The sequence below is a fragment of the Microcebus murinus genome, chromosome 18 (assembly GCF_040939455.1).
Source record: "Microcebus murinus isolate Inina chromosome 18, M.murinus_Inina_mat1.0, whole genome shotgun sequence".
In the NCBI taxonomy this organism is placed as follows: Eukaryota; Metazoa; Chordata; class Mammalia; order Primates; family Cheirogaleidae; genus Microcebus; species Microcebus murinus.
In genome coordinates, this window is record NC_134121.1 from 9,464,298 (window position 1) to 9,491,710 (window position 27,413).

The 27,413-nt window shown below is 37.8% G+C and overlaps 1 protein-coding gene across 1 annotated transcript; it reads right to left on the reverse strand.

The window, feature by feature from the left end:
• Positions 1–1,497: 1,497 nt before the first annotated feature.
• Positions 1,498–27,225, reverse strand: MYH4 (myosin-4). Its single transcript, XM_075994094.1, has 40 exons — positions 27,178–27,225; positions 26,919–26,967; positions 24,270–24,512; positions 24,019–24,162; positions 23,490–23,646; positions 22,752–22,779; positions 22,535–22,652; positions 22,024–22,116; positions 21,837–21,900; positions 21,587–21,685; positions 21,359–21,462; positions 19,448–19,586; positions 18,734–18,852; positions 18,483–18,632; positions 17,780–17,950; positions 15,905–16,214; positions 14,672–14,742; positions 13,747–13,834; positions 13,547–13,664; positions 13,102–13,225; positions 12,873–13,009; positions 12,497–12,752; positions 11,549–11,791; positions 11,053–11,229; positions 10,676–10,821; positions 10,265–10,355; positions 9,788–10,177; positions 9,183–9,309; positions 8,639–8,757; positions 8,322–8,518; positions 6,873–7,056; positions 6,628–6,793; positions 6,403–6,527; positions 5,827–6,135; positions 4,660–4,863; positions 3,171–3,296; positions 2,910–3,080; positions 2,718–2,822; positions 2,528–2,623; positions 1,498–1,765 (listed from the first exon to the last, which is right to left on the reverse strand). The coding sequence occupies exons 3-40, from the start codon at positions 24,471–24,473 to the stop codon at positions 1,613–1,615; spliced, it is 5,823 nt and encodes a 1,940-aa protein (XP_075850209.1). The 5' UTR covers positions 24,474–24,512; positions 26,919–26,967; positions 27,178–27,225; the 3' UTR covers positions 1,498–1,612.
• Between the last annotated feature and the right edge of the window lie 188 nt (positions 27,226–27,413).

A 27,413-nucleotide genomic window follows, 5' to 3' on the forward strand; every position in this document is an offset into this window, starting at 1 on the left:
AGGCAGGATATTTCATTAGTCTTCAACATGGCATAGGTGAAATATTCCTTATAATTATTTTCTACCCCTTTTAAATTCTCTTCTTATGAAGCAAGCTTTTCATTACTAATTAGGATTCCCACATCAGGGAAGGAGATTTCACAAAGCAGCCTCCCCATTAGAAAAGACTACACCACTGTAAAAGAATAAATTGATATTCTAACTATCATATTTTTTGGATATCCACACAATGAAGCCAAATTTTAAGTTTTAAGAAAGTATCAAAAATCACACTGGTAATGGCTATGATAAAATTTCAGTCATATTGTTTTTGAAATTTAGAAGTAAATTCCCTGTATCTTTCCTCCTTGAAATATGTAAGGAGGAAATATAGAGAAAAGTCAGGTTCCTTGGTAATCAGAACTGTATGTAGAAATTAGAAGGTGAACAGGAAAATTTATCTAAATAGTTATGTCCATTTTTCTTGGAGAGGGAGGAGGTTCAGAGGAATAGAATTTCTTCTTCCAAATGGAAATGAAATCTATAACCACAAAGTAACTGGAAGGTTTGAATGCTTTGAACTGTTTAATTTGTTTAGTGCTTTCCCAACCCTTTCTTTATACTGATATTAGAATCTTGCTTTCATTTTGCATTCTTGTTCATTTCCATGTGCATCATCTTTAATAGCTTTCTAAACTATCTTTGCAGGCTCTGGTCTTTCCCATCTTACTCATCTTCCCATACTGCTGCCCGAATTGTATCAAGTCTCCTCCTCAAGAAATTTGACCAGTATGATGTATGTCCTAATTCCTCAGCATTGCATACTGAGCCCATACCCTTCACAGTCAGGCCTTAACTTCCATATCTGGCCTCATCTGCTACCCTTTGCTCATGAAGCCTACGCTTAAACTTCTCTGAAAAATCATGCCTGTTTTGTCTTCTTAGAATGACCATATCCTTTTCTCTTTCACCTAATAACTGTCTACTCATATTTTAGGAACTAGCTCATTCTTTGAGAAGCCTTGCTGGACTCCCCTGGTTAGCAGCTCACTCGATGTTATTGCCACACTTTGGTATCATTCTTCTGTCAAGGGTATGTATTATTATTTTGCTCCATATCTGTGTGAACTTTTGTCTCCCCCACTAGATTGAGCTCCTCAGAGACAGGGATGACTTTCATGTCATTGGAGCCCATTTCAGCACCAGACACATACTTGGTACTCAGTAAAATTGGCTGAGTGGAATTGAGAGTTCATTTATCACCTTTACACGTCCTCAGAGCACCTCATTTCATCCACCTTCTGTTAAAGTCACTGCCCACATTCATTTTTGTCATCATCTGTATTGCACATAGTAGGAACTCAACAAATGTTGAATGAAGGAATAGTACCATATTAATAGTACCATAGATCTTATAGTCTACCTTATAGTCTAATAGTACCATCTATCTTATAGTCTATAGATCTAATAATACCATAGATCTAATAGTACCATAGATCTTATAATAAGAAACAAATGTATTTTTAGATTGCAAAATTCTCTGCAGATTTTATTTTCTTGATATATAGGACAGTGACAAAGAACTTCACATTTTGTGCATTTCTTCAGTCACATTTTCTTTTGTTAGAATGAATTACTCTTCACTTATGATTTTTGTGTGAACCTCTCGGCTCTTCACCCGCAGTTTGTTGACCTGGGACTCAGCAATGTCAGCCCGCTCCTCGGCCTCCTCCAGCTCGTGCTGGATCTTGCGGAACTTGGCAAGGTTGACATTGGATTGTTCCTCCTGAGAACAGAAATGCATTTGAGAGAACGAGAAAGTTTGATATTTTATGATTGTTAATGTCTTTGTTACTCAGAGCAACTACAGGATTTGCTTCATGAATGGGAAAGCAGAAAGTTCTGTTGTTTAGTGACATATGGCATCCCACAAACTCGCCTATGTGAATAAGTATTCTTATAATCCCCTCTTCAGTCTCTCTCACTTGCCTCTTTGGCACTTGAAGATGCTACTATGACAATAGGGAGATCAAAGTAGCAGGGATCTGATGCAGTCTTGTTTCTTAGAACAAACTTTAAAACATAGGTGCAGTGGTGGTATTGAGTAGAGAAAACCTTAAGGAAATTTTCAGAATTAACAGGATGAGAAAAGATAACTGCAGCCAAATTGAAAAACAAAAAACAGTCCCAGGATGGATTTATCATAAATTTAAATAAGGCTTAGAATTCAGGCCCTCATTTGTACAGGGCTTATGAGTACTGGGAGTTATAGAGTGTTCTGGATAACAGAGGGAAATGGGTTGCAACCAAGAAGAATTTCTTTGTTAACATGTACGGAAAATTGCTTAAAGAGGTTTCAGGAGAAATAAACTCAAGTTTCTAAGGCTCCGGTAATTTGTGGTTCTTTTTCTTCATTTTAAATATTTACTTTTATACCTAATTCTATATTTCCAATTTTGTGTTCTTTGCCTTTAGAAAGCCCTTTAAATTCCATAAGCTTCAGACTCCATAAAACCTGCATCTGCTTTTTCACTATGGAGATACTCACGGCCTCTTCAGCTTGTCTCTTGTAAGCTTTAACTTTGGTTTGTAATTTGTCCACCAAATCCTGCAGCCTGAGAACATTCTTGCGGTCCTCATCAGTCTGAAAGAGGTAGTAAATAGATAGTGCCATTATTTGAGAACAACTCATTCTTTTTATTTTCTTGAATGCTGTAGGCCTAGAAAACTCTGGTCACCTGGTAAGTGAGTTCCTTCACTCTTCTCTCATGTTTGCGAAGACTCTTGACAGCCTCAACATTGCGCTTCTGTTCACTTTCCACCTCATTTTCAAGTTCCCTCACCTGGAAGAGAACAGAGGCGTTTAACAGTTTGGCTGCAAGTAGCTGCGTGGAGCAAGCCAGGAATTGGTTGAAGTTGCGGACACCCACCCTGGCCTCCAGTTTCTGGATCTGCTTCTTCCCGCCCTTCAGCGCCAGCTGCTCGGCCTCGTCCAGACGGTGCTGCAGGTCCTTCACCGTCTGCTCCATGTTCTTCTTCATCCGCTCCAGGTGGGCGCTGGTGTCCTGCTCCTTCTTCAGCTCCTCGGCCATCATGGCGGCCTAGTTAATAAATAAACCAAGAAAATAATGAACCTCGATGATAACAGGTAACACACATGTGTCAGTAAGACAAATGCTCATCTTGCTCACATCAGTGATGGCCTTCTTGGCCTTCTCTTCTGCATTGCGGGCTTCCTGGACAATGTCTTCCATCTCTCCCTGGATATGGGAAATGTCTGTCTCCAGCTTCTTCTTGGTGTTGATCAGGCTGGTGTTCTGTTTCAAATTAATAAAAAAGAAGAAAAGCACATTAAATTATAACCATTCACATGATCATTTTAACTAGTGTACAAAGGCATAAATTGCTGATCGTATGAAATGTTTAGAATAAAAACCAAATCATAAGTCAATTCTAAGGTTACAGCTTTCCCCTTTCTACTCATATCTCTGTTAATCATTCTCCTAAAGTATTCCAGGTAAGATTTAATTTGTGATACCAAACATATTTGACTATTTTCAGTGGCTGTTTGCAAGCATAAAATACAACCCCCCAAACTTAAAGTGCTATGCCATGTAGTAATGCACAGCTCATTTGAAATGTATTATTAATTTTTAGCTGTTCATTCATATTTGTTGGCTCCATATTGTTAATAAGAGTACATAAGTAGCATCATCATTGGTACAAAAATGAGCCAAGAATACTGCATGTTTTTGGAAAGATGACAGTATTTGAAACATCTGATCAATTCTCGATGCTCATAATGAGTAAGAAAAATGTTCCATATTAATTTGATTTAAAATTATATGTAGCATGTGATTTTAGCCCTTCTATACTGGCTATTTTTATATATTGCGACTTTTGAAAGTATAGAATAATATATGTTTATTGTAAAAATAGAATATTCAAATTAGCAAAAAAGAGGCAAAAAGTAATTATCATACTCTCCCTAACCAGAGATAAAAGAATAAACTTTGGTTTATAGTTCTGGATGTTTCCTTTATATTTTTACACAGGAACAAAGATCATGTATTCTATATTATTTTTAAGTTGCTTTTTTTCACTTATTATAATGTGAATGTCTTTCCATGGTGGTAAATGCATACTACAATGGCTGGACATTAGCCATTGCGAGGACAGACGACCATTTATTTAACAAATCCACTATACACAACAAATGCTAACTGGTACTATTGATGGCCTCCATGAACTTGAACTAAAGAGCTAATTTTTGTATCCCCTGTGGTTAGCCTTATGTGCATATGTGATACATAGATATTATTTAGTGGCTTACCTTCTTTCTCCTCTATTTATTTGCTTATCTATTTGCACCTTAGAGTTACAAAAGACAAGATGGTTACCAATGTTGTATATATGGTTATTTGTAGGTGGTCTTCTGTGCCTCTTTGTAACAGTTTCTAGAACTCCTGAGTATTTCACATCAACATGATTATGCCAGCTCATCAATATACTTATGAACCAGCTAGGTCCCAGTACATACTTATATCACCTTGTACATTTTCCAGAATTATAGGAAGGGACCCCTGCCAAGATTACTCCTGACTTTACAAATAAGCTTATCTTCTCAAATTGTCTTCCCCTTTAGGGAGTACATTTGCTAACCATAATCCTGAACCTCACCTGAGTGTGCAGAAGTTGCACACGCTCACTGGCATCCAGAAGCTCTTGCTCTGCCATTTTCCTGCTCCTCTCAGTCTGTTCCAGGGACGCCCTGAGCTCTTCCACTTCAGCCTGCATCAGGTTAGCTCTGCGCTCAACCATTGCCAGCTGTTCTTTCAGGTCATCTTGGCTTCTGATGGCATCATCCAAATGTAGCTGAGTGTCCTACACAGAAAGAGAAAAAAGACTCTTACTCATGCTTTAATTAAAGCAAATGCAAATTTAGAGTCATGTACACACTTTGATCTTAATAATTCAGAGTAGGACTAGCTAGGAACAATCTGTGAGTACCATTAATGAATTCTTTGTTGCTTGAGTGGCAGTTCTACTCAAAAGAACACGATGTTATATTATTTTAGATCCTGAATCATAAAAAGAGTACCATGGCTAAATCTACACAATTTCAGATCAGGAAAGCATCCTTAGAGACCAGCTAGTTCAATGGTGTCCAAAGTGAGGTGACACAGATCAGAAAAACGGGCTTCACATGTACTCGCCATCAAATTGGTACCGACTGATTAACACTATGGTGCTCAAATGGTGGTGGTGTTCACCAGGGATTTGGGGGTTGGGGGTGTAGACCCACATCTGAGGGATGTAGTGAGCATTGTGGAGGGGAAGGGCATACCTGTCACCCTTGCTAAGGAGAAGCAAAGTTATAAAATGTAACCAAAATGTTAAAGAAAAAAATTATCAGGTGTTGGGCAGGTGGGAGGGGGGAGGAGGGAATGGGTATATGGGGGGATGGACACGCTTGAAGCTCTGACTCGAGGGGGGAGGGGAGGCAAGGGCAATATATGTAATCTTAACATTTGTACCCCCCTAATATGCTGAAATTAAAAAAAGTAAAAAAAAATAAATGAAATCCAAATAAATGAATTGATTTAAGCAATGGCATGTTGCCAAACTCTCTCATCACTTCCTCTGTCTCTCCACCATCTCCATGTGTTTTTTTTACAGATGACAAAGCAAACTCTGCTCTGGGCCTTCTAGAACTAAGCTCTTTTTCAGCTGTGTGCATGTATTTTTCAATGGATTACTGACCTATGGGCCTCATTAAATATTAAAATTTGAGTTATACAATGGCACCCAGACTGTAGGACACCATGTGTGTTTACCCTAACGTACCTTTAGCACTCCTTGTGTGTTTCTAAGATTCCTTATTGCCTCAGAAGCCTGGCGGTTGGCATGGTTCAGCTGGATTTCCATTTCATTAAGGTCTCCCTCCATCTTCTTTTTGATCCTCAGAGCATCATTTCTGCTCCTAATCTCAGCATCAAGTGTGCTCTGCATCGACTCCATGACTCTGAGATGGTTCCTCTTTAGCTGATCAATTTCTTCATCTTTTTCAGCAATTTTTCGGTCAATCTCTGATTTCACCTGATTTAACTCAAGTTGGATGCGAAGAATTTTGCCTTCTTCATGCTCAAGAGATGCCTTAATGAAAGCAACATTTATTTAGTTACCTAAAGAGCTTTTTTTCCCTTTCACATTATGATGATTTCTCCAAGAAGGCATTGGAAAAACCGCAGACTTTCATACATCTTAATTTATATGATTAACTCTGCATTCCCAAGGTACAATTCAGTATTTTTCAATGAATTACATGTGTTATCTGTTAAAGGTTTGCAACATCATACATCTCAGTTGCTATTAATTTTTCTATTTATTTATAATGTATAGCTGAGCAAATGACACATGTACCTCTGCTTCCTCTAGGGAAGCCTGTAGTTCACTCTTCTCTTGCTCAATTTGTTTCTTTACTTTCTCCAATTCATGGATATGCTTTCCACTCTCTGCAATTTGCTCAGTCAGGTCAGAAATCTCCTCTATAGTTTAATGATAAAATACCAAAATTCAGTTGAGGAGAATGAAAAATTGAAAAGCTGTCTCCCTACCATTTTTGAAATATAAAGGTTAGTGACTCACGCTGTAAATTCTTATTCTCTCGCTTCAGAGTTTCAAGTTGATCCAGGGTTTCCTCATAGGCATTCTTCACTTTGAACAGCTCAGTGCTAAGAGAACGGGACTCCTTCTGGGAGGCTTCTAGTTCAGCCTGAGTTTCCTCATACTTATGTTTCCATTCTGCCAGAACCTGGAAGTACATCGATAGTAAGCTTCTGAAACCATGGATGATGCCAGTTTCCCCTTAGGGAGCCAATATCGTGGGTCACCTTGTCAAAGTTCCTTTGCTTCTTATCGAGAGCTACGCAGGCAGCATTAGATCTCTCCACATCAATCATGAGGTCCTCCACTTCATTCTGTAGCCTCTGCTTTGTCTTCTCAAGAGAAGCACACTTGGAATTCACAGCCTCTACGTGTTCCTCAGCATCCTGCAGACGCTGGGCCAGCTTCTTCCTGAAAAGTGGGTCAGTGTGAGTGACCAACAGCAGATTCAAAGTCACCACATTGAACTTTATGAAACTGTTGGCTAGGAAAGCATATTGTCTCCAAGATTTTGTGCTCCAGTGTCCACAAGTTAAGTTTTTCTAAAATAGCTTCTCAGTACTTATTTTATCTTTCCCAGAATTCTGTTTTCCCAAGTAAGTTCTTATCTTTATCTCAGATCATATATAGTATGTCAAACATATTTATGAAGCCATTTTGTCTGTGTTAGTGTGTGGGGGGGGGAGGGAGAAAGAGAGTATGAGTAACATTTGAGCTGCCTGAGCAATATGAAAATATGAAGATGAGGAAGAAATGGCAACCGTAAACAGGAGGTATATCATCAAAGAATATTAGCATTGAATAACATCCTTTTCTGGTGTGATCCTTGTTACTTTACAAATGAGGAACCTCGCCCAGAGTGACATGTTCAAGGTCATATGATTAATTGGTAACTTTCTGGATGTGGTGACCCTAGACAATAAATATTCCATTATTGCATTTCCCAAACATCCATCGAAGTCTTATTTATTATTCCCTTCACCGACCTACATAATTCACAAACTCTCCCAGCCCACACTCTTATCTAGAATGTTCTTTTTGCAAATGGTTGCTAAACCTCATTCTGCTTAATTCTGAGGTAAATCAAATTTAGGAAGACTTCCTTCATGAGAAACTTAGTTTTTTTTTCTTTCATATGTAATTCCCATGAATTTTAATGCATAAACAGTATATGTAATTAGTGAATAAATCCATTGATACTGGTAGTTAGTTAAAATGATGACAGGATATGATAGCTTTATTCTAAACATTCAATATTCTAGGTAAGGAAAAACTGATTATTAGTAATTGCAATAGTAATAATATACCATATAGTCTCAATGTCTTTATTTTTCCTTCTGTTAAAGAAAATGAATTATCCTTAATTCATACAGGGTATGTTGATAATTAATAATCCATTTTGATGGAAAGTAATTTAAGATGCCTCTGCCAGAAGGGGAGGAGGGGTCTCCTCTTACCCTATTCCCAGTGGACATACACTGGGCTGTCAGAAGAATATGGTGGAATCTGCCACCCTGTAATAAAATAGGCTGAAATCCTTCATCTATCCCTATTCCTAGAATATTCTCTTCTGTTTTTCTTTTTCTTTTTCTTTTTTTTTTTTTTTTTTACTGTTTTTACTTTTATTTCTTTGTTTTTACTTTTATTTCTTTGTACCCCCCTCATAAAGCCCTCACTTGGCCTCCTCCAGCTCCTCTGTGCGCTGGATGGCGTCCGTCTCGTATTTGGTCCTCCACTGCGCGACCTCACTGTTGGCCTTGGACATCGCCCTCTGCAGCTCGGCCTTGGCTTCCTGCTCCTCCTCATACTGTTCCCGCAGCAGGTCACAGTCGTGGCGGGCTGACTGCACAGCATGGGCCAGAGCGTTCTTAGCCTAGACCAACCAAAAAGCGTGTAAGTTTACCTTCTGATCATTTATATTCTCTGTGTGAAGTCCAATAGTTGTCATGTTTCACAGTTAAGTGATTTAAAGTATCAGCTGGAGCATTCTCACCTTAGTCTCCTCTTCTAGCTGCCTCTTTAATTCCTCAATCTGTTGTGTAAATGCTTGTTTGCCTCGGGATAGCTGAGAAACCAAAGCCTCCTTCTCATCTAGCTGTCGTGAAAACTCACCTGTGGAAGACAAAACATCAGTGATTTAGTTCTCTTTTCTAGGTAAAGTATAATTTAAAGAATGGAATAACGTTAGAACCCTCTTATTTCATATAATGCAAAGAATAACTCAAGATCTTCAGTGCTTTTAAGAAGGTTATTTCTTGCTTTTTCGAGAATGTATGAGCTTTCTTTTATATTTTAGGATTTGGGACTTTCTGAGTAATGCTGAGGCAACAACAATCTCCTGAGCTCAGGGAGCTTAATTTTTTCCCACAATTATAGCTTAGAATTATTGCTTTTTACTTTTTCATAACAAAGAGATGAAGGAGTAATTAAGATATGATAAATGGGTGTACATAGTCTGAGAAATGATTGTATTTGGTGGTAGAAGTTCGCCTTTTATTCTTCACCTCTCTAAAGGCCGATGATGTTCATTTACTGACCTGATTCTGTATGTAAACGTGCCTTCTGGGCTGACAACTCATTTATTAAGCGTTGTTGCTCCTCTTCCTTTGTTTTCACTTCACTAAGCTGGTCCTCTAGGGAGCGGCACATTTTCTCGAAATTTCCCTGGAGTGGGAAATAGGAAATGGCAGAGTATACATTTCTGTTTGGAAGGCTGAGATTTTGAGATCTGTAACTGCTTGTGGAAAGAGGCTGAGTTTTATTTACTTTTCTATCGAAGTTCTGCATGGTTCCTATAAAGTAGTAGAAGCATATGATTCTGGCTAAATTAATGAACACATGAATTAGATTATTTTCTTTTGGAAGGAATGAGCATCATCTAAATTCTGCATCATGTACAGTATGGTTTTTAGGTAAGTCTTTCTTATAATTTGCATTCTTTCATGGCAGAAGTGACAGTTTAAAATGTTTTCTACAAATGAGATATGAAGACTTAAGTGATTCAATACAATAATGCCTATTAGGAATAATTTTTAAGTTTCAGATAACATCTGATATTTGTGCAATTCAGCTAGATAGTCTTATATAAACTCGGTCATTTTGAATTATTGCAAATAAAGATGAAAGGGGGAAAAGTAAAGACCTTGGCTTTAGAAACAGTCTCCATGTTACTAGCAAGGTCATCGATCTCCATCTTCAGCTCACTCTTTTCCTTCTCCAGTTTCTGTTTGACCCGCTGCAGGTTGTCAATCTGCTCCCCAAGTTCAGCCACACTATCCGCGTGCTTCTTGCGAAGAGCAGCCGATGTGGCTTCGTGCTGCAGGGTGGCCTCCTCCAGGTCCCTGCGCATTTTCTGGAACTCGGCCTCTCGCTTCTTGTTCATCTCAATCTGGGCTGAAGTGGCTCCACCAGCTTCTTCCAGCCGCTCACTGATCTCCTCCAGTTCCCGGGAGAGGTCAGAGCGCTGCTTCTCTGCTTTGGCCCTGGAGGCCCGCTCTGCCTCGATTTCCTCCTCCAGTTCCTCGATGCGGGCCTGGAAATGGTCAAAAATGTAAACTCAGCTTCTTTGTGTCAGTAATTTTTTGCTGTTGAATTAGACAGTTGGCAATCACGTGCTTACCTGTAATTCCTTGATCTTCTTCTGTAGCTGCATCCCAAGGGCCTGTTCATCTTCAATCTTGCTTTGCAGATTGCTCATTTCAAACTCTTTCCTATTGGAAAAACAATACATTAGCTTATAGTCAATTCCCTTACCAATCTTATTTTCTGTGTATAATTTCTCTTACCAGTCTTTTCTTTGTATAATTCAACTTCTTAATATTGCTAGTATTTTTTATATATATTGCTAGTTTTGAGGAAGTAAGTACATGTTTTACAAGTTAATAATGTACCATTTTTATTACATAAAGAAGTCAAAGATGTCATTTTTTTCTGTGTGTCATGAAATAATGTTTTGGAGATATTTTTAACAAATATTTAATCTGCATTGACATACAACAAGCAGGTAATAGCTGAATTATACCATACTTACTTTTTGAGTTTCTCATCAAGTTGCTGTTTGTCATTTTCTATATCCATTGTGGATTCTTGGGCCAATTTGAGGTCACCCTCTAGTTTTCTCTTGGCCCTTTCTAAGTCCATGCGAAGTTTCTTTTCTTGTTCCAGAGATCCTTCAAGCTAAATTTATAATGAATTTTATTTCAGTTATTAAGCACTGAACCCTATGCCAGTAGGTAGTCTTTAAAGATACACAAGAAAAAATTTTAAAGGTGCCTCAGATACTCCAAATAGCATTAGCACTTTGTTATTTACAAACCAGGAGTTAAAGGCTTATGGGCATCATTGATGGTTTCATTTCACAATTATTTACTTTATCTTAAAGAGAAACATTTTGTTTTTCACACTTACATCATCCACTTGCTGCTCTAGCTTGGTTTTAGCTTTGGTCAGGGTGTTGACTTTGTCCTCTTCTGCTTGCAGGTCATCCAGGGTCTGCTGGTGGGCCTCTTGGAGGGCCTTCTTCTCCTTGGTCAGCTTTGCGATGTTTTCATCCAGGCCCGCCATCTCTTCTGTTAGGTTTTTCACCTTTAGATTTGAACAGAACATAGGAATGTTAACGACAACCTATCATCTTGATGAAAAACATGGTATAGTAATATCTCAGGGCAATGTGAGTGTGAGTTGGAAAGTGGAAACCAGAAGCTGACCCAGATCTATGTGGCTAAACAAAATAGAAGGTAAAGATTAAGGTAAATAGGGGGAGGTGGTGGAGACTAAAGAGATGACATAATTATAACAGTGTTTTTCTTTCATATTCAGTGATTTTAAGATTAAATTTTAAATTAAAATACTCCAGTAATAAGTTAGTACTTGTAAATATTCTAAAATGGATCATGATTTGTACCTTGTTCTCTGTGGCATGCTTCTCCTTCTCAACCTTGGCCAGTGTCAGCTCAAGGTCATCAATGTCTTTCTTGAGTTCTGAACATTCATCCTCCAGTTTCCTCTTCTTGGCCGTCAGCTCAGCATTGATCTCTTCCTCGTCCTCAGCTCTTTCAGTCGCCTCCTTGATCTTGGCCTCAAGTTGGATTTTGGTTTTGATGAGCTGGTCACACCTTTCCTCTGCATCAGCCAAGCTATCTGCTTCCTAAAGGGAAAAATTAAGCATTTTCATTTGTCTAAGGTGCATCTACAAACACACAATAATTTATTGAAAGGAAGAGACTTCTATGGCCCTACTAGGTTGGTCAACACATAAGCCAATTAACTTGCCAAGTTTTAAAAATCAAATAGACAAAGTGTTATAATTTCAATCTTCTGGTTAAGTATGATAATGTATTTTCGCCAAAAAAATTCATGTATGGAAGGTCAAATCAGGAAAACTAGATTGTGGGCAAAAATCTAAATCTGCAACTTCCCTTTGCAACTTTATAAAATTCACTTATTCATTCTAGGACTTAGTTTCCTCACGTATAAGGGGGGATTAATTTAGCCCTTTTTCTGCCCTGGTAAAAACAACGTAATCGCTATTTTATGCACGAAAATATTCACTAAAGAGAGAATAAACTAAGAGAAAATTCCATAAAGAAAGGAAGATGTGTAGAGGTATTTTTATGACTTTGCTCACTGATGACCAACTATGTATGAATGCACATATGAACATATGCAACATAAAATGTGACTCTGCATCACTGCTTCTTTTTAGGTCTGAGTCAATATTTTTGAAAGGCAAACAGTTACAACAAACGTTTTAGTGGAAATGGTTTAATTTTAAACCTAGAAAAATTTCTCATATCCAGTCAGACAGTGATTGAATAAGATGTGGCTGGACTGTGCAATGTGTAATACTCACAGATTGAACTTGAAGTTGCAAGTCATTTTTCTCTTGCATCAGAGATACCATCTTTTCTTCAAGTTCTTTCCTTTTTGCCTCTGACTTAGCCAGCTCTTCTTTGGCCTTCTCAAAATCTTCCTTTATGTTGGCCATCTCCTTTTCTGTTTCTGCACTCTTAAGGAGCGGCTTGATCTTGAAATATAGCTTCATCCAGGGCCAGTGCTTCACATTCATGAAAGCACGGACATTATACTGGATGCAGAAGATGGACTCTCTGTCAGAAAAGAAAAAAATATGTAAATGGAGAAGAATGTCGAAATTGACCAAAAGTAATGACTGCATCGAATTTCATGATGAAATTGTGCAGAAGGAAGACTCGTGCTTGGTCCCTCACCTCCTCTCCATCATCTTCCTGAACTCTACTCTCATTAGGTACCCTCTGCAGATAGCCTGAGTGCGTGTGATGAGTTGAGCCAGCTTTTCATCTCGCATCTCCTCTAGAGTTCCCAACAGGCCAGCTTTAAAGAAGACCTTGTCAAAGACCAAGTTAACTGTTATTTGCATTCATGAGAAAGTATAAAATTGATGACATTATGATAGATAAAAATTGGAGCTTGTGGTACCTTGGTATGACCAAATTTATACTGGGTGTGGTCCACGTCAATGGACCCAAGGAGCTTCTCAGAAGCCTTCTTGCTGTCAATGAACTGACCCTCTGGGATAGCACTTGCATTTAGAACCTTATATCTGTCAGAATAAAAAGAATGTAAAAATGTGATTTTTCTTCACTAAAAAAAAAAAGGCAGAACACTTGGTAGCTAGCATTGAAAAGATGACAAAGATTAAATTTTGGAGAACAAAATGCCATTAAAAAATCAAAGTGCTTTATGTAAAACTTGGGAAAGTAAAAAGAAACTTATAATAATATAAGCCCAGCATTCTTTGTTTTACGATCACATTTCAAGTAATTGCATTTCATTTTTCAAGGAAAAGTTTAAAAATGCTTGAATTATGTAGCAATTTTGACATAGACTAAGACATTGAGAGGGAAAATAATGAGACACAAACCTCTGTTTGAAGTCTGCATAAATGATTCTGCTTGGGAATCCTTTCCTACAGATGCGGATGCCTTCCAGCACACCATTACACCTCAGCTGGTGCAGGACAAGTTCATGCTCCATGGCACCTAAAAGAAAGGTATGTTTTCTATATACTAGTCTAAAGAGAAGTCACACTGTAGTCTTATTTGGATATCAGAAGTGTCTTACCAGGAGTTTTGGTTTCATTGGGAATGATACAGCGTACAAAGTGGGGGTGGGTGCTCCTCAAGTTGGTCATCAGCTTATTTAAATTCTCCTATAAAACCATATGAAATGTTTTAAAATAATTTCTAGCTACACTATGTAAGTGTCCCTATCAATGGTCCATAGTCAATTGTGCCCCCATTTTACATTTTAATGAGCTGTCTCAATGAAAAACAAATCATTATGACTAAGAAGAATCATAAATATGAAGTATAGATAGGAGAGTACAGATTATACAAAAATCAGTCAATTTCAGTTTGTTATTCCCAAGCACTGCCACCAGAGAAAATTTGTACTGTGACTTTAGACATATGGAGAGCTGTAATTGAATACAGTGATTGCTTTTAAAAGAGGTTTGATTTCATGTGAAACTTGTTCAGTATCAGACCTCTTGATGTGAAGAGACACACTGTGTGATGTGTCTTTTTTTGTTAAATTTTTTTAGTACATTTTCCACATTTTTTAGTACAATACTACCACTTTATTCAGTTTCACCATTGGTATCTTTTGTTTTTTCTTTTTTGTGGCGACAAGGTCTCATTCTCTCGCCCAGGCTGGAGTGCAGAGGCATGATTACAGCTCACTGCAACCTCAAACTTCTGGGCTCAAACGATCCTTCCACCTCAGCCCCCACGCTGGGACTACAGGTGTGTGCTACCACACCCAACTAATTTTTAAAAATTTTTTGTAGAAACAGGGTCTTGTTATGTTGCCAGGACATCCTGGGCTCAAATGATTCTCCTTCCTTAACCTTCCAAAGTGCTGGAACTACAGGCGTGAGCCACTGTACCCGGCCTCACTATAGATATCTTTAAAAAAATATTTTTTTGGTTATGATAATTTAATTTTTAATAAAAGTCTTTCTCTGGAATTCAAGAATATACTTTACCCTGAAAAGAGCTGACACTGTCTGGAAAGAAGAACCCTTCTTCTTGCCACCTTTCTTTCCACCACCACCCTCTAAAAAATAAAATAGAAAAATTAAAATTATTTGCAAGTCTTTTTTTTCTTTTGAGACGAATCTTGCTCTGTTGCCCTGGGTAGAATGCAGTGGCATCATCAAAGCTCACTGCAACCTCAAATTCCTGGGCTCAAGTGAATCTCCTACATCAACCTCCTAAGTAGCTAGAACTAACTATAGGCGCATGCCACCAGGCACAACTAATTTTTTTATTTTTTGTAGAGGTGGGATCTCGCTCTTGTTCAGGCTGGTCTTGAATTCCTGAAGTGATCCTTCTGCCTCAGCCTCCTGGAGTGCTAGAATTATAGGCATGAGCCACCGTGCTCGGCCGTAACAGTCCTTTAAGTACTATCTGTAGCATCAGGAATGATAAAATTATTTTTTTGGAATTTAAATTTGCACTCATCCCTTTGCATCATTCCTAATCTTTCCATATCTCTCCTCCTTCAATTGTAAATTAAGAAAATATAAGCATTGGCTCATTTTATAGACACTCATGAAAAAAATCAACAACAAAAGAATTGTAAGGGTAAAGGGTAGATGTGGGTACTAGATGGGATTCCCCTATTTGGAATCAGCAATGTCTGATCCCTGAAGGAAGGGCCAAGGAAACAGAATAGTAAGGACCCCTGAGTACACACATCACCCAGAGAATAGGCAGAGTTGCATGCTTGGTCCCAGGTTGGTAAACCTCTGCGTACCGGCAGGGAAATCGTATTTCCTATTTGTCTGTGCTTCTATGTTTTTATTTTCACATCTTGTCTTAGGGTGTTAAGAGAACCGAACTTTAATTCCCCTAGCACCAGGGTCCTGACAGAGGATTCCCTTAACTCGAGCTTAGTTGGATCCTTGAAGGAACCAATACTATTAAAATGGTAGAAATGAATTGTGTGATATCAGGCCAGTCACTTAACCTCTCTGAGATTCTTATTTTCTCATTGATTAAATAAGGCTGTGGACTAAATGATTCGTAGTGCCAATTTTGGCTTTAGAAGGCTATGAATGTAAGACTGCACCACAGTTATTAAATATACTTGCTTTCCTTAGACCCATATTGGCCAATATTTTCATGTTAGGTTTTGCCCTAACTATATTTGTCTCTGATAAACAGTTTATTTCTATTTTGTGACTCTTGAACATATTGATGCTGTTAAAAATCACCTGCTTCACCAGCTTGTGCCCCAGAGAAGAGGAAAGCCAGAGTCTTCATTGAAGACTTCTGGTACAGCCCAACCACGGTCTCGTTCAGGGGGTCCTTGTTCTTATCAAGCCAGCCATTGATGTTGTAGTCCACGGTGCCAGCATAGTGCACCAGCGAGAAGTGGGCCTCAGCCTTGCCTTTGGCAGGCTTGGGCTTCTGGAAGTTGTTGGACTTCCCAAGATGTTGTTCATACAGCTTGTTCTTGAAGGAGGTGTCTGTTGCCTTGGGGAACATGCACTCCTCTTCCAGGATGGAGAAGATGCCCATAGGCTAAGAATAGGGAAAAAAGGGATGATAATAATGAGGCCTTCAGAAAGTTATGTTCCAATAGTTTGTGTAGTAACCTGAAAGTAGTGTTTCGAAAGAAGATTTGGAATGGAAAATAGGCATGATCCTACTTTCTTGTCTCTCCTCTGCTACTGAAATGTGAAACAATCTTTATGTACCAAGAACATATGGGAAATCTGTTTGCTAAAAAGACTCAGTTTTAAAAAAAGCACATCTTTGTCATTTGGTAAACTTTATGTTCAGGGTATAAAATTAAATTCCAAAAGCACCATTTTGAAACTGAGTGCTCTATTCCTCAAATGTATATATCTGAATACTTTTTTTCTTACTGACAATGTAATTTCCTTCACCTCAAATCTAGGCACGACAGAAGTATGAAGAGAAGAGAGATTATATATAAGGGCTAAAAACGATCCATTCCAAATAAAAAAGTGCATCTCATGTTGTATCATTAAAACTCTTTGTACTTTAAGCTATGTTCCCCACCACTGCAAAGTTAAGTGATGGTAATTTGGTTTTGCTTTCTAAGCAGTTTGACTCTTTTGAGTGGCAAATTTGATACGAAAGACTGAAAGAAAATTCAACTTTGATGATTTCACAAATTCGCAAATTGTCTCCCCAAAACTATTTTCATTATCCACAAACTGAAAGACTAGAGAAGAAAATAAATGCCTTTCCTAAGGACCATACAGTTTTCATGAATAGTAGAGATATTATATCACCAAATTAACATATCTTTTCCCCAAATTGTACAGACTTAGTCTACTTTTAAACTCTTATCTTTCATATTTTTGTGAATTTTTACCTGAGCATTTGAAGTTTTTCTAAATGGCAATTGCATTTATTTCTCCCTTCCCATTGCTTAGGGAAGAACTCATACATACACTTTATTTGTATCAATAGGTACATGATGAGCTCCCAATATATTCATAAACTACTTTTAGAAGTGTTTAACAATTGCTTCATGAGTTTAAATATATCCAGATCTGATGTACCTATTGTTCCATCCCCTTGACAATGGGAAATTCAGGGCTCATTTTCTAGGTAAGGTCATATACAGCTTTGGAGTTTATTCAGTAGTCATCATGAATAGAGAAACACAATAACAGAAACCATTGAAGGGCTAACCTTCTAACTTTTAAGACATCTTGACAAACTCTGCCCTGTTACATGTGAGGGATGATATATGCGTAATATGCCGTCATAGATACACCATGGTTAATTACAATACTCATAGGAGTTGCTATAATTTCATTCCTGTCTCCCATATGCATGAAATCATGTAGGAATAAAAGTGAGGGAGGATGAAGTTATTAAACAGATAAATGTGAATCTGTGTGTATGTGTATATGTCTGTGATAATTTTTCTACAAATTACTGTACTATGTTCATTAATAACAGATCACTTGTGACACATCTCACAAACAGAGTATATAAATGCATCATGAAACAACAATGCTTATTCTTTGAGAGCTGGGATTACAGTTAAGCATAGGGAGGTGGGCAATTTGTTTTTCCTGTTTTGAAAGCTTAAAAAGTCATCAAACCTTCTCAATGAGCTCGATGCAGGCAGCCAGGTCCATCCCAAAGTCAATGAACTCCCACTCGATGCCTTCCTTCTTGTACTCCTCCTGCTCCAGCACGAACATGTGGTGGTTGAAAAACTGTTGCAGTTTCTCGTTGGTGAAGTTGATGCACAGCTGCTCCAGGCTGTTGAACTATAGGAAAGGATAAACATAGGAAATTACTTATAATTCAGGTATTCATCTCTACAGAGCAACTACTAATATCTTCTGAATGTGAGGCATGTTGGCTTATTAAATCATAAACCTTCAGATTGTTTTGTTAATATATAATTCTAAACAAAGGAAAATCAATTCCTCAAATACTTTGCTTTCCAAATAACTACATAAAATTATATTAGGGAAAATACTATTAAATGAGGGCTCTTTCAAATATTCCCTTCACATAATTTAAGAAAGTGTTTCTATACTCATCTACTTGGAACCAGGATAGATTTTGAATATTTTAACCTCTCATGGACTATTTTTTGAGACTTCTACACTTGAAAGAATAGAATTCTCTGTCTTTTTCTCTTTATACCTGTTTACTTGTTTTCATTTCTTTTCAGCAGGAATTATGTTTATACTTTCTGTAAAGTACATTGTATAAAAATAATTTCGAATACTGTAACAAGATAGATAAATGACTGATTTGCACTTGCTAATTTTCTGTCAGTTCACTACTCACATCAAAGATCTCAAAGCCAGCAATATCCAAGACCCCGATGAAGTACTGCCTGGGCTGCTTGGTGTCCAGCTGCTGGTTGATGCGGGTGACCATCCACAGGAACATCTTCTCGTAGATGGCTTTGGCCAGAGCACCCACCGAGTTGTACACCTTCAAGAAGAATGGTAGGTTAGTGTTTTGAATTGAAAGCAATGATGAACTCTTAAGTCTCCTGCAGTTCAAATAAATCAGGAAGTTTAAGTGATGTGTACCTGCTGCACAGTTTGCCCTTTGGTGACGAACTCGTTGCCGACCTTGACCCTGGGGTAGCAGAGGGCTTTGAGCAGGTCAGCAGAGTTCAGACTTGTCAGATAAGCAGCTTTATCAGCAACTGCATGAATAAGGTGAGAATGGTAAAACTGACCATCGCTTACACAATTTAAGATGTGAATGATGATGACAAAGAAAAAAGATTTTGCTCGAAGAGTAATATGAGCAAATGTCACGAAACCTATTTATTTGTTCATATTGCTTCAAAAGTATTGCCACTCTTGGCTCTAATTTTAGTCATTTCTTGTGGTGATAAATTGGAGCTTAGAGAATTGAGCAGAGCACAGGTTTAAAAAAAAACAATTTGAGAAACCCTAATCTAGAGAGCTAGTGACAGGAAAATTCAGATCTCTGTCTTTTCAGTGCATGTGGGCACACAAATTATTTACTGAAATAAACATGTTTTAATCTAATAGCAAATACTGGCTTAGAAAAAAAATCAATAAAGAATGGGATGATCAGAAACCACAAACTCATGGAGCGGGAGGGAGCTGAAAAAAAAAAAGAAATAACAAATCTTCACAAATTTCAGTAATGTAAAACATCAGACATTGTCATTTCCTTTCCCTAATACTTTTGCCCCTTGTGAGATAGATCAAAGAAAGTAAAAACATGGTCCCTGCCTCTGAAAAGCTCATCTCAACACTGTGTGGTACCTTCAGTGCCGTCTGGCTCAGCCTGCTCTTCCCTTTGCTTTTGCTTGAATTTCATGTTCCCGTAATGCATCACAGCCCCAGTGAGCTTGTAAATGGCTGTCTTTTCGTCAGCACTGAAACCCAGGATGTCCACAGCACTCTGTGGAAAGAGTTGAATTTACTCACCCCCCAATTATCACCATGCAGACTCCCTCAGGACACCAGGCCTGCCTCCCACTTTTTCCTCATCACACCTTGCCTTATATTTGACTAGGACTTTGCTATTTTCAAAAGGCACTCTTCCCCTCTTCGATCCACATAGCAACACCAAGCGGTATGTGTCAGTCTTTCCATTTGAGTCATGTAGACAGGAAGGATGTTATGTGACTTGTCCACACTCACTGAACCAGGACTTAGAGCCATGACTTTTGTTGGCAAGAGGAGAGCTTTCCCCATTTTTCCATTTCAGCTTGCCCTCTTCCTCAGGCATGTGCTCCTTATGGTTTCGTGGCTATCCTTGCTTCTCTTCTCCAGTCTCACAAAGCTCTTCTCCTGTGTCGTCCTAACCTATTACATAATTAGTCTACCTTCCCACCCTAATGGGCATGAAGAATGCAGTTGGAAAGATGTGAGAACAGCATTGGCCCCAAGTATTTCTCCACATGCCTCTTTGGTATCAGGCCACAGCTCAGCTGACTGGGAGTGAACTTTACCTGGTTTTTCATTTTTCATGCAGGGAAGAGACATTTCTGGAAAGAACTTTCTCCTTTTAGCAAAATATTTCTGCCTTTCTTCTCTGTCAGATTTTGATTACCTTTTTAGTTGCCCATGTAGGCTTTGAAAAGGCTTATAAATGGGGGCAGACATCACAGAAGATAGAGGAAAGTGTGTTTATTTACCACTCTTGTCTCTTAAGACTCTTTCCCCGATTATTGCTTTCCTGGTCCAGCTCACTAACTACTGATTCACAGAAACCTAGACCTTATTACAGAGCTCCTAGAAAAGATGGCTACATTTTCTTTTAACTTCCCAGACTAGGGGTTATTTCTTAACTTCATATCACTTTTGAACATATAAGCAATAAGTTATAGAGAGTAAAAGCTTATATTTATAAGATAAAGACACGTAAATAGATTATTCACTCTTTGAAAATAATATTTTAAAACAGAAACTATATTTACAAGCACCTGTCAACCCTATCTTGGGAGTATTGGGATATTGCCACTGATATTAAAGTTAAAAATAAGAGAGAAGATTATTCAGAAATTTAAAAGAGATCATGAAATATGTATAAAGTTTATGTATAAAGAAAATATGCCAAAAAGTAATAATCCTTAAAAAAACAGTTAGTGGTGGGGAAAGAATGTGTGGTTTCAAAAATAAATATAAAGGCACACAGAGTCCCAGAAAAGAATATTCTTGAGGTAGACAACACATTTCTTCTAATGCTGCATAGGAAGGAGAGAGGCATGTACCGTTAGCCGGCAGAGATTCATTCAAAACAGGTTAAGTGTTTACATGTGTTTACATGTGATTGTAGAGGAACTGTGCCCCCATAATACGCTAAAATTTAAAAAAATGTAAAATATTCTGGCTCTTTCCCCATTTCGTGTGTGTAGAGTATGGCATAAAATAGAAGAGAAACAATAATATTGGAGTATAAATATTGACCAAAAATGACCAGTAAGATAGAATAAAAAGAAACTATTAACCAAGGAATGCCAAAGATCTAACATTTCTTACAGGCATCTAAAGTTTTTTAACACTTGTCACTTGACATATTCTGTAATTTTCTCCCAGGAGTAAGACATCTCAAAAGGTACTATTACCTATCTATATATAGTGTTTCTGCTACTGCTTTCCACTCTAACAGAGGAGTGTTGTATACTGGAAGATGAATTTGCTTTTTACTACTTTGTTCTTATTACTTACATCTGTGGCCATCAGCTCTTCCTGGTCATCGATGCTGGGCACAGTAATTTCACCTTGACTGACAAAGGCAAAGTCGTATGGGTTGGTGGTGATCAGAAGCATTTCTGAACACATGGAAAAGAGCAATATATAGACAGAGTTACTTTGGTCATCAAAAACATTTCAGAGGGACTTCTTAGAAGGGCTGTTATTCTTCTTTGGTAGAAATAAATCAAAGATGCTTTTTACCTATAAGCTCTGGTTTCTTATTGGACATGATTTGATAAAATATGTGGTAGCTCCTTTCAGCCTTTAACTGGAAAGTAACTCGGGACTTCTCTAGTAGATCTAGAAAGTCAGATACGCTCATTTAAAAGAAAAGATCACAGTGAAAAATTAAGCATTTGAAAATTTCACACAACATAAATAGGAACAAGATTTTTTCCCATATGTACTCACAGAGGAGAAGATTCTCAATCACTAATATTTATTAACTTACATGTTTCAATATCTGCAGAAGCCAGTTTGCCTGTGGCACCAAAATGGATCCTGATGAATTTACCCTTAAAAAGGCAAAGGAGAGCTTATAGTAGGTATTAAAAAGCAGAAACTATTTCTTTAGCTATGGACCAAATAGATGGAAAGATATTGACACCACACGCACAGAAGTGCCAGTGCTGACTTACAAAGCGAGAGGAGTTGTCATTCCTCACGGTCTTGGCATTGCCAAAGGCCTCCAATAGCGGGTTGGCGCTGATGATTTGATCTTCCAGGGTCCCCTTAAGAGAAATGAATAAGATAGATAAAGAAACCCTAGAAAGGTGACTTGCAGTAAGTAATTTCCCATGGACCTCCTTCCTTTCCCCTTTTCCCCTTCATAGTATTCTCTAACTTTGGGTAAGGCTTTCTAAAGTGAGTGAAAGGGAGGACAAATTGGGGAGTGAGGTACTCCAGTGATGACACCTTGATTTCTATATCTCTGAGGCATATTTTTTTGCTCCTAATAAATGGTTATGAGAACTTTTGCCTATTATGCCTGCTAATACACTGCCTTATCCTTCACATTCTCATAAGCCCTTCCAAGAGTGATTTTCCCAATTTTGGCATCACGTGTCATTGGTTGCTGTGGTTTTGAAGTACCATGGTCAAACGTTAAAGCCCACTATTTCTTCCTCCTCAGATGAATATCATAGTCACCTGCATTTTGCCAGTCTGGGCAGGTTCCTCTTTTTTCTTCTCTCCAGTAACTGCAATTGTTGCAAAGTACTGGATGACACGCTTAGTATTCACAGTCTTCCCTGCACCAGATTCTCCACTGTCAAGTCCAAAACAGAAGAAAAAGTCAGAATATAAGGCAGTAGTAACCACTATACTGATCAAAACTCAACAGAAAGAAAGCCATAAATTTACATACGTAATCAGAATTGACTGATTCTCACGATCTGGAAAAAAGAAACCAGAGGTAATGTTAACAAAACACATTATGTGCATAGGTTAACACAGCACTTATAAACTCAAAATTGTTTTTTAAAACTCCCCATTTGCAAAAATAATAACTGCATAAATATGTGCTTTGCTTTTCACAAGATTTAAAAAAAAATTTGTTGCCAATTAGCAAAAGATGTGCTAATTGATTAGTGTTATACTCTTGTTACTTTTAATATGATAGAATATGTAATTTGTTATTTTGCCATTTTATACATGAGAATAAACTATCAGTGTCAGATTAATAACAATTTTGTGTCCCATTGAGTCGCCTGGTACATAGTTCAAAATTATGTCATGTTATTAATGTCTAATCCAAAGTTTTATATAGTGTTTGTGATAACTTGTTATGACATTTGAAAGCTTACTTTTGAGGAGAGATGATATATTAGGTATAATTAAAATGCAGATTTGATGCCTAAATTTGGTTCATTTTGAGCTGGAATTAGTACTAACAGGGTTTTAGCATAGAAATCTTAGCAAAATTTCCTATATTTTTAGAACTGGCACATTTTATTCTAAATATATTTGCCCAATTTTATTATTTCTATTATCATGTTTGTGCAGAACATTTGATTCTCAAAGTACTGGCCCTTTGTTTTCTGTGTTATTAGTATACAAATATTTCACAAATGGCTATAGAAATTGTAATTACAGACTCACTCACCGGTCAGCATGAACTGATAGGCGTTGTCGGAGATGGAGAAGATGTGGGGCGGGGCCTCCTGGCGCTTCTTGCCTCGGTAAGCCGTCACCACCTCGGGGTTGTACACCGGCAGCCACTTGTAGGGGTTGACGGTGACACAGAAGAGGCCAGAGTAGGTCTGTTGGAAAGGACAGGGTTGTTTAACCAGCAATCACCTCATTAATCTGCCTTGGAAATACTGCTTTAAAGGCAAGGGGAGAGAGACCTAAGTACTGTGTTGGTTTTCACAAGGCTTCATGGTTTCATTTCATTTGTTGTCTCCTTCTATCATCTGTTGCTGCACAAAATTTTTCAATTTTTCAACTAATTCAGTTAAGTGGATGGCTTTCCACATGTACATTTTCAAATTCATCAGAATTGGCAACACTAACCAAATGATTGGTCTTAAGAGAATAGTGCAATAGCCAAATCTATTTGAAGTCCTTAGTTTGTTTTAGTTAACACAGTCAGCACATGGAGTCAGTGAGAATTAATGTTGCAAGGCACTCACGTAGATCATCCAGGCTGCATAACGCTCTTTGAGGTTGTACAGCACAGCGGGCTCATGCAGGTGAGTCATCATGGCCATGTCCTCGATCTTGTCATATTTGGGAGGGTTCATGGGGAAGACTTGATCTTCCTTAACTGTGACAGTCTGTTAAGAAAAGAAGGTGTCAGTGGGTGTCAACTAAGTAGTAGAAAAGGATCAATAATGTCTCCTCCCTCCCTCCCCCCAACTTTTTTTTTTTTTTTTTTACTTACAGCACCACCTTCTGTCTTCGCTGTCACTTTTCCCCCCTCCCTGCTCTGAATTACGCTTTTCACATAGGACTCCTTAGCATCCACCACAAAGGCTGATGTCTTGGCATCAAAAGGCTTGTTCTGAGCTTCAATTCGCTCCTTTTCTGACTTTCGGAGGTAAGGAGCAGCCTCCCCAAAAATGGCCATCTCAGAGTCGGAACTCATGGCTGCGGGTTATTGATGGCAGCTCAGCACTAGGTGTACCTAGAGGAAGAAACAGAGCCAGATGACTGAGGATTGGGGTGGATAATTGTTCTGTTGATTTCACCTTAACATGCTTTATTTGTCATACTTGTTTCCTCACTCCTGTCTTTTGGGACCACTCCTGTGGACCCTGACATATCAGCTCATTGATTTGAAAGTCCTATGTTGGATGCTTAATTTTTGTGACATTTTAAGCCTCTATTCCATCCTCTATATTGTAAGCCTTAGTTGAAAAATATGGAGGAATTAAATTCAATCAGCAAAATTTGTGATGCTCCAAGTATGCTCAGAATCTTTTCTTTTACTGCTTGCTTTTCTTTCCTTTCCTGTTTCCAGCCACCCTTCCTCTTTTTTTTCCCCACATTGTGATGATACAAAGAAATGGAAAATCACTGTTTCCAGTGGCTTTACAATCTAAATGAACCTATTTAAAAACTCAAATATAGGTATTAAGGCAAATCAAATTATTAAAATTGATTTAAAAAAGTATTAAAGTTGGATGTGAAAAGGTACATCTCTTCTTTCAGGACATAAGGCTAAGTTTAAAATATCTAATAAGTACAAATCCACTCATAGGTATTAGGTACCTATAGGGAAAAATAAGTACAACGAAAGTTGAAAATCCAACAGATAATTCTGTCCTGAGTCAAAATTAACTCTCTTTCATTGGTTTTAAATTGTGTGAAAGTCAGCAGCATTACTTAAACCAAAAACAACTTTAAAAGATTCTGGAGAAAAAAAGGACATTAGAATTATTTCTCTTTGTTTTTAGTTGCATTTCAGCATACCAGTTGCTTTTCTTAAAATCTGATGCTTATTTCTTTAGGTCTATATATCTCTTTCACTCACCTTATCTTTTAAAAATATCAGGCTTTTAAAAACTTTTCTGAAATGGATAGCCAGTATAAAATTTCAAGCCAAAACTTAAATAATTTTTCCCACTGAAAAATTAATTGTAAGATAAATAAGTCCTGTTGCTCTAATGGCAAGGACGGGATAAGTGACTAGAGTAAAAGAAGGTGACTTCTGTGGAGCAGGAGAGGGAATGGTTGTGGAAAGCAGTGTCTTATTTGCCAATGAGAATGACAACAAAGACGATAACAACAGCCAAAATCTTTTATAAGTTTTCCAGAAAAAGTCTTGATCTTTTGTCATCAGCATTAAACTTCCTCTCAACTTGAAATGTTAGATATGGAATTTCCTACATACACTATCTCTAAGATCAGTCTTATCTGTAAAAGTCTCCTGATACAGTGAAATTTAGACATATTTTCAGGGGACAGATATTGGAACATTGAATCTTAGGGTTTTTTTCTTTGAAAGAGAAATGTTACTCTATCACATTTTTTTGTTGTTTCTATGTTTGTTTTCACACTAGGCAATTCTGAATTAACAACATACTGCCGCGGAGAGATTACTATAATGCACTGTATTCACGAAACACAGAAAGGTTGTTCCTGCTGTTCTCATCTCATATCTTAGATCAGTCGTTTTCCAACTTGTGGGCCACAAGTCCCCAAGGAGCCTCAGGTTTGTTCGAAGGAGTCCTTGAATCCATGCACACAGTGATAATTGCCTCAAGTTTCAACAAGCAACATTTCCACACAAACACTATGTTTTCTGTCCTTTTCTAAATGAATATATATAGCTACTGTATTAAATAAAACACTTAAAATAATTCTTAAAAACAATAGACTTTCATTATTATGTATGGTCTTAACATAATGCTAAAAGTACCTGTCTCAACATGCACAGTTAGAGGAGGTCCATTGAGTCTGTGGAGGACTCCTTGGAAACCACTGACTTTGATCATAGATGGCAAGAGCTGGAAAGACCTTAGTCACCATCCTCCTCATTTTACTGATGAGGAAAGTAAGACTCAGAAAGGTGAAGGGTCATTCAGTGTCACAAAGTTGGTAAGTGGCAGTGCGGGGACATGAACTCTGTTCTCCTAAATCTAGGTTCATTGCTAATTCCACTGCAACACACACACTATTGCAAAGTACATAAAAGCTAACTGGCTTCACCCAGGCGACTAGAATCAGTGGGAAGCTGGGATTGGCACCTAGGAATTTTGACTTCCAGATCAATACATTGTTGATTTTACATGTGATCTCTCTGATAAATTCTTATTGGTGACACTGGAGTCAGTAGTTCATATTCAATATTACATGTGATGGTTGCATTCTTTTTGAAGTTCTAACAACATGTGAAAAGGAAGTTTCATTAAATTTTGTTTGATTAAATGGCCTGAAAGTCATTATTTTATGAGAAGTCGTTTTAAAGAACAGCCACTCCTTGTATGCTATTCCCAACACTAAAATATGAAAAATAATGGTAGCTTAATAAGATGTGGCAATATAGAGATCCCTTATTCTTTACAGTGTAATGATAAATCACTCTTACCTCTTGTGTTACCAGATGAAGAAGGTGGCAGGCTCAAAGCAGACAACTACTGTCGAAAGAAAAAACAAAGAGAATGCAAGATTCTTTTTTCCCTCCATTTAATCACAAAATACTAGTTAGCTATATTGTGTCCATGTCATCCTTAGGAATATTGGAAAGAAAAATAAAAATTTGGGAGATAATAGCCATCTCTCTTAAATGAAAAATCATTATCATCGGGCATGTAAAACTAGCTAAGTGTTCTTCCACGAATACATACCTGCAAGAATTTTGAGGAAGGACAGGACAGAGGCATCTCAGCTCCACTTTTATAGAGACCATTCTGCAAACACAGCAGCCACCTCAGCTGTCTTAGCTGGGAACCTACTTGGCAAAACCTTTTTTGGCAATCTGTTTACACGATATTTACTGACTGTGGCTGTGAATGGATATAATTAGAAATATTTCTTGTCGCCTATAAATAATTTGACAGAGGATAATCTGGGGCTCTCTGAA

What these genes read in the sequence shown, in the direction of transcription:
- MYH4 (XM_075994094.1), bottom strand. Translation starts at nt 24,473, where the DNA reads ATGAGTTCCGACTCTGAGATGGCCATTTTTGGGGAGGCTGCTCCTTAC. An exon ending in AAGGGCAAACTGTGCAGCAG is followed by an intron (nt 18,633 to 18,733) that starts GTACACATCACT and finishes TTCTTCTTGAAG; the next exon opens with GTGTACAACTCGGTGGGTGC. An exon ending in AGCAAAGGAACTTTGACAAG is followed by an intron (nt 6,794 to 6,872) that starts GTGACCCACGAT and finishes ATGTACTTCCAG; the next exon opens with GTTCTGGCAGAATGGAAACA.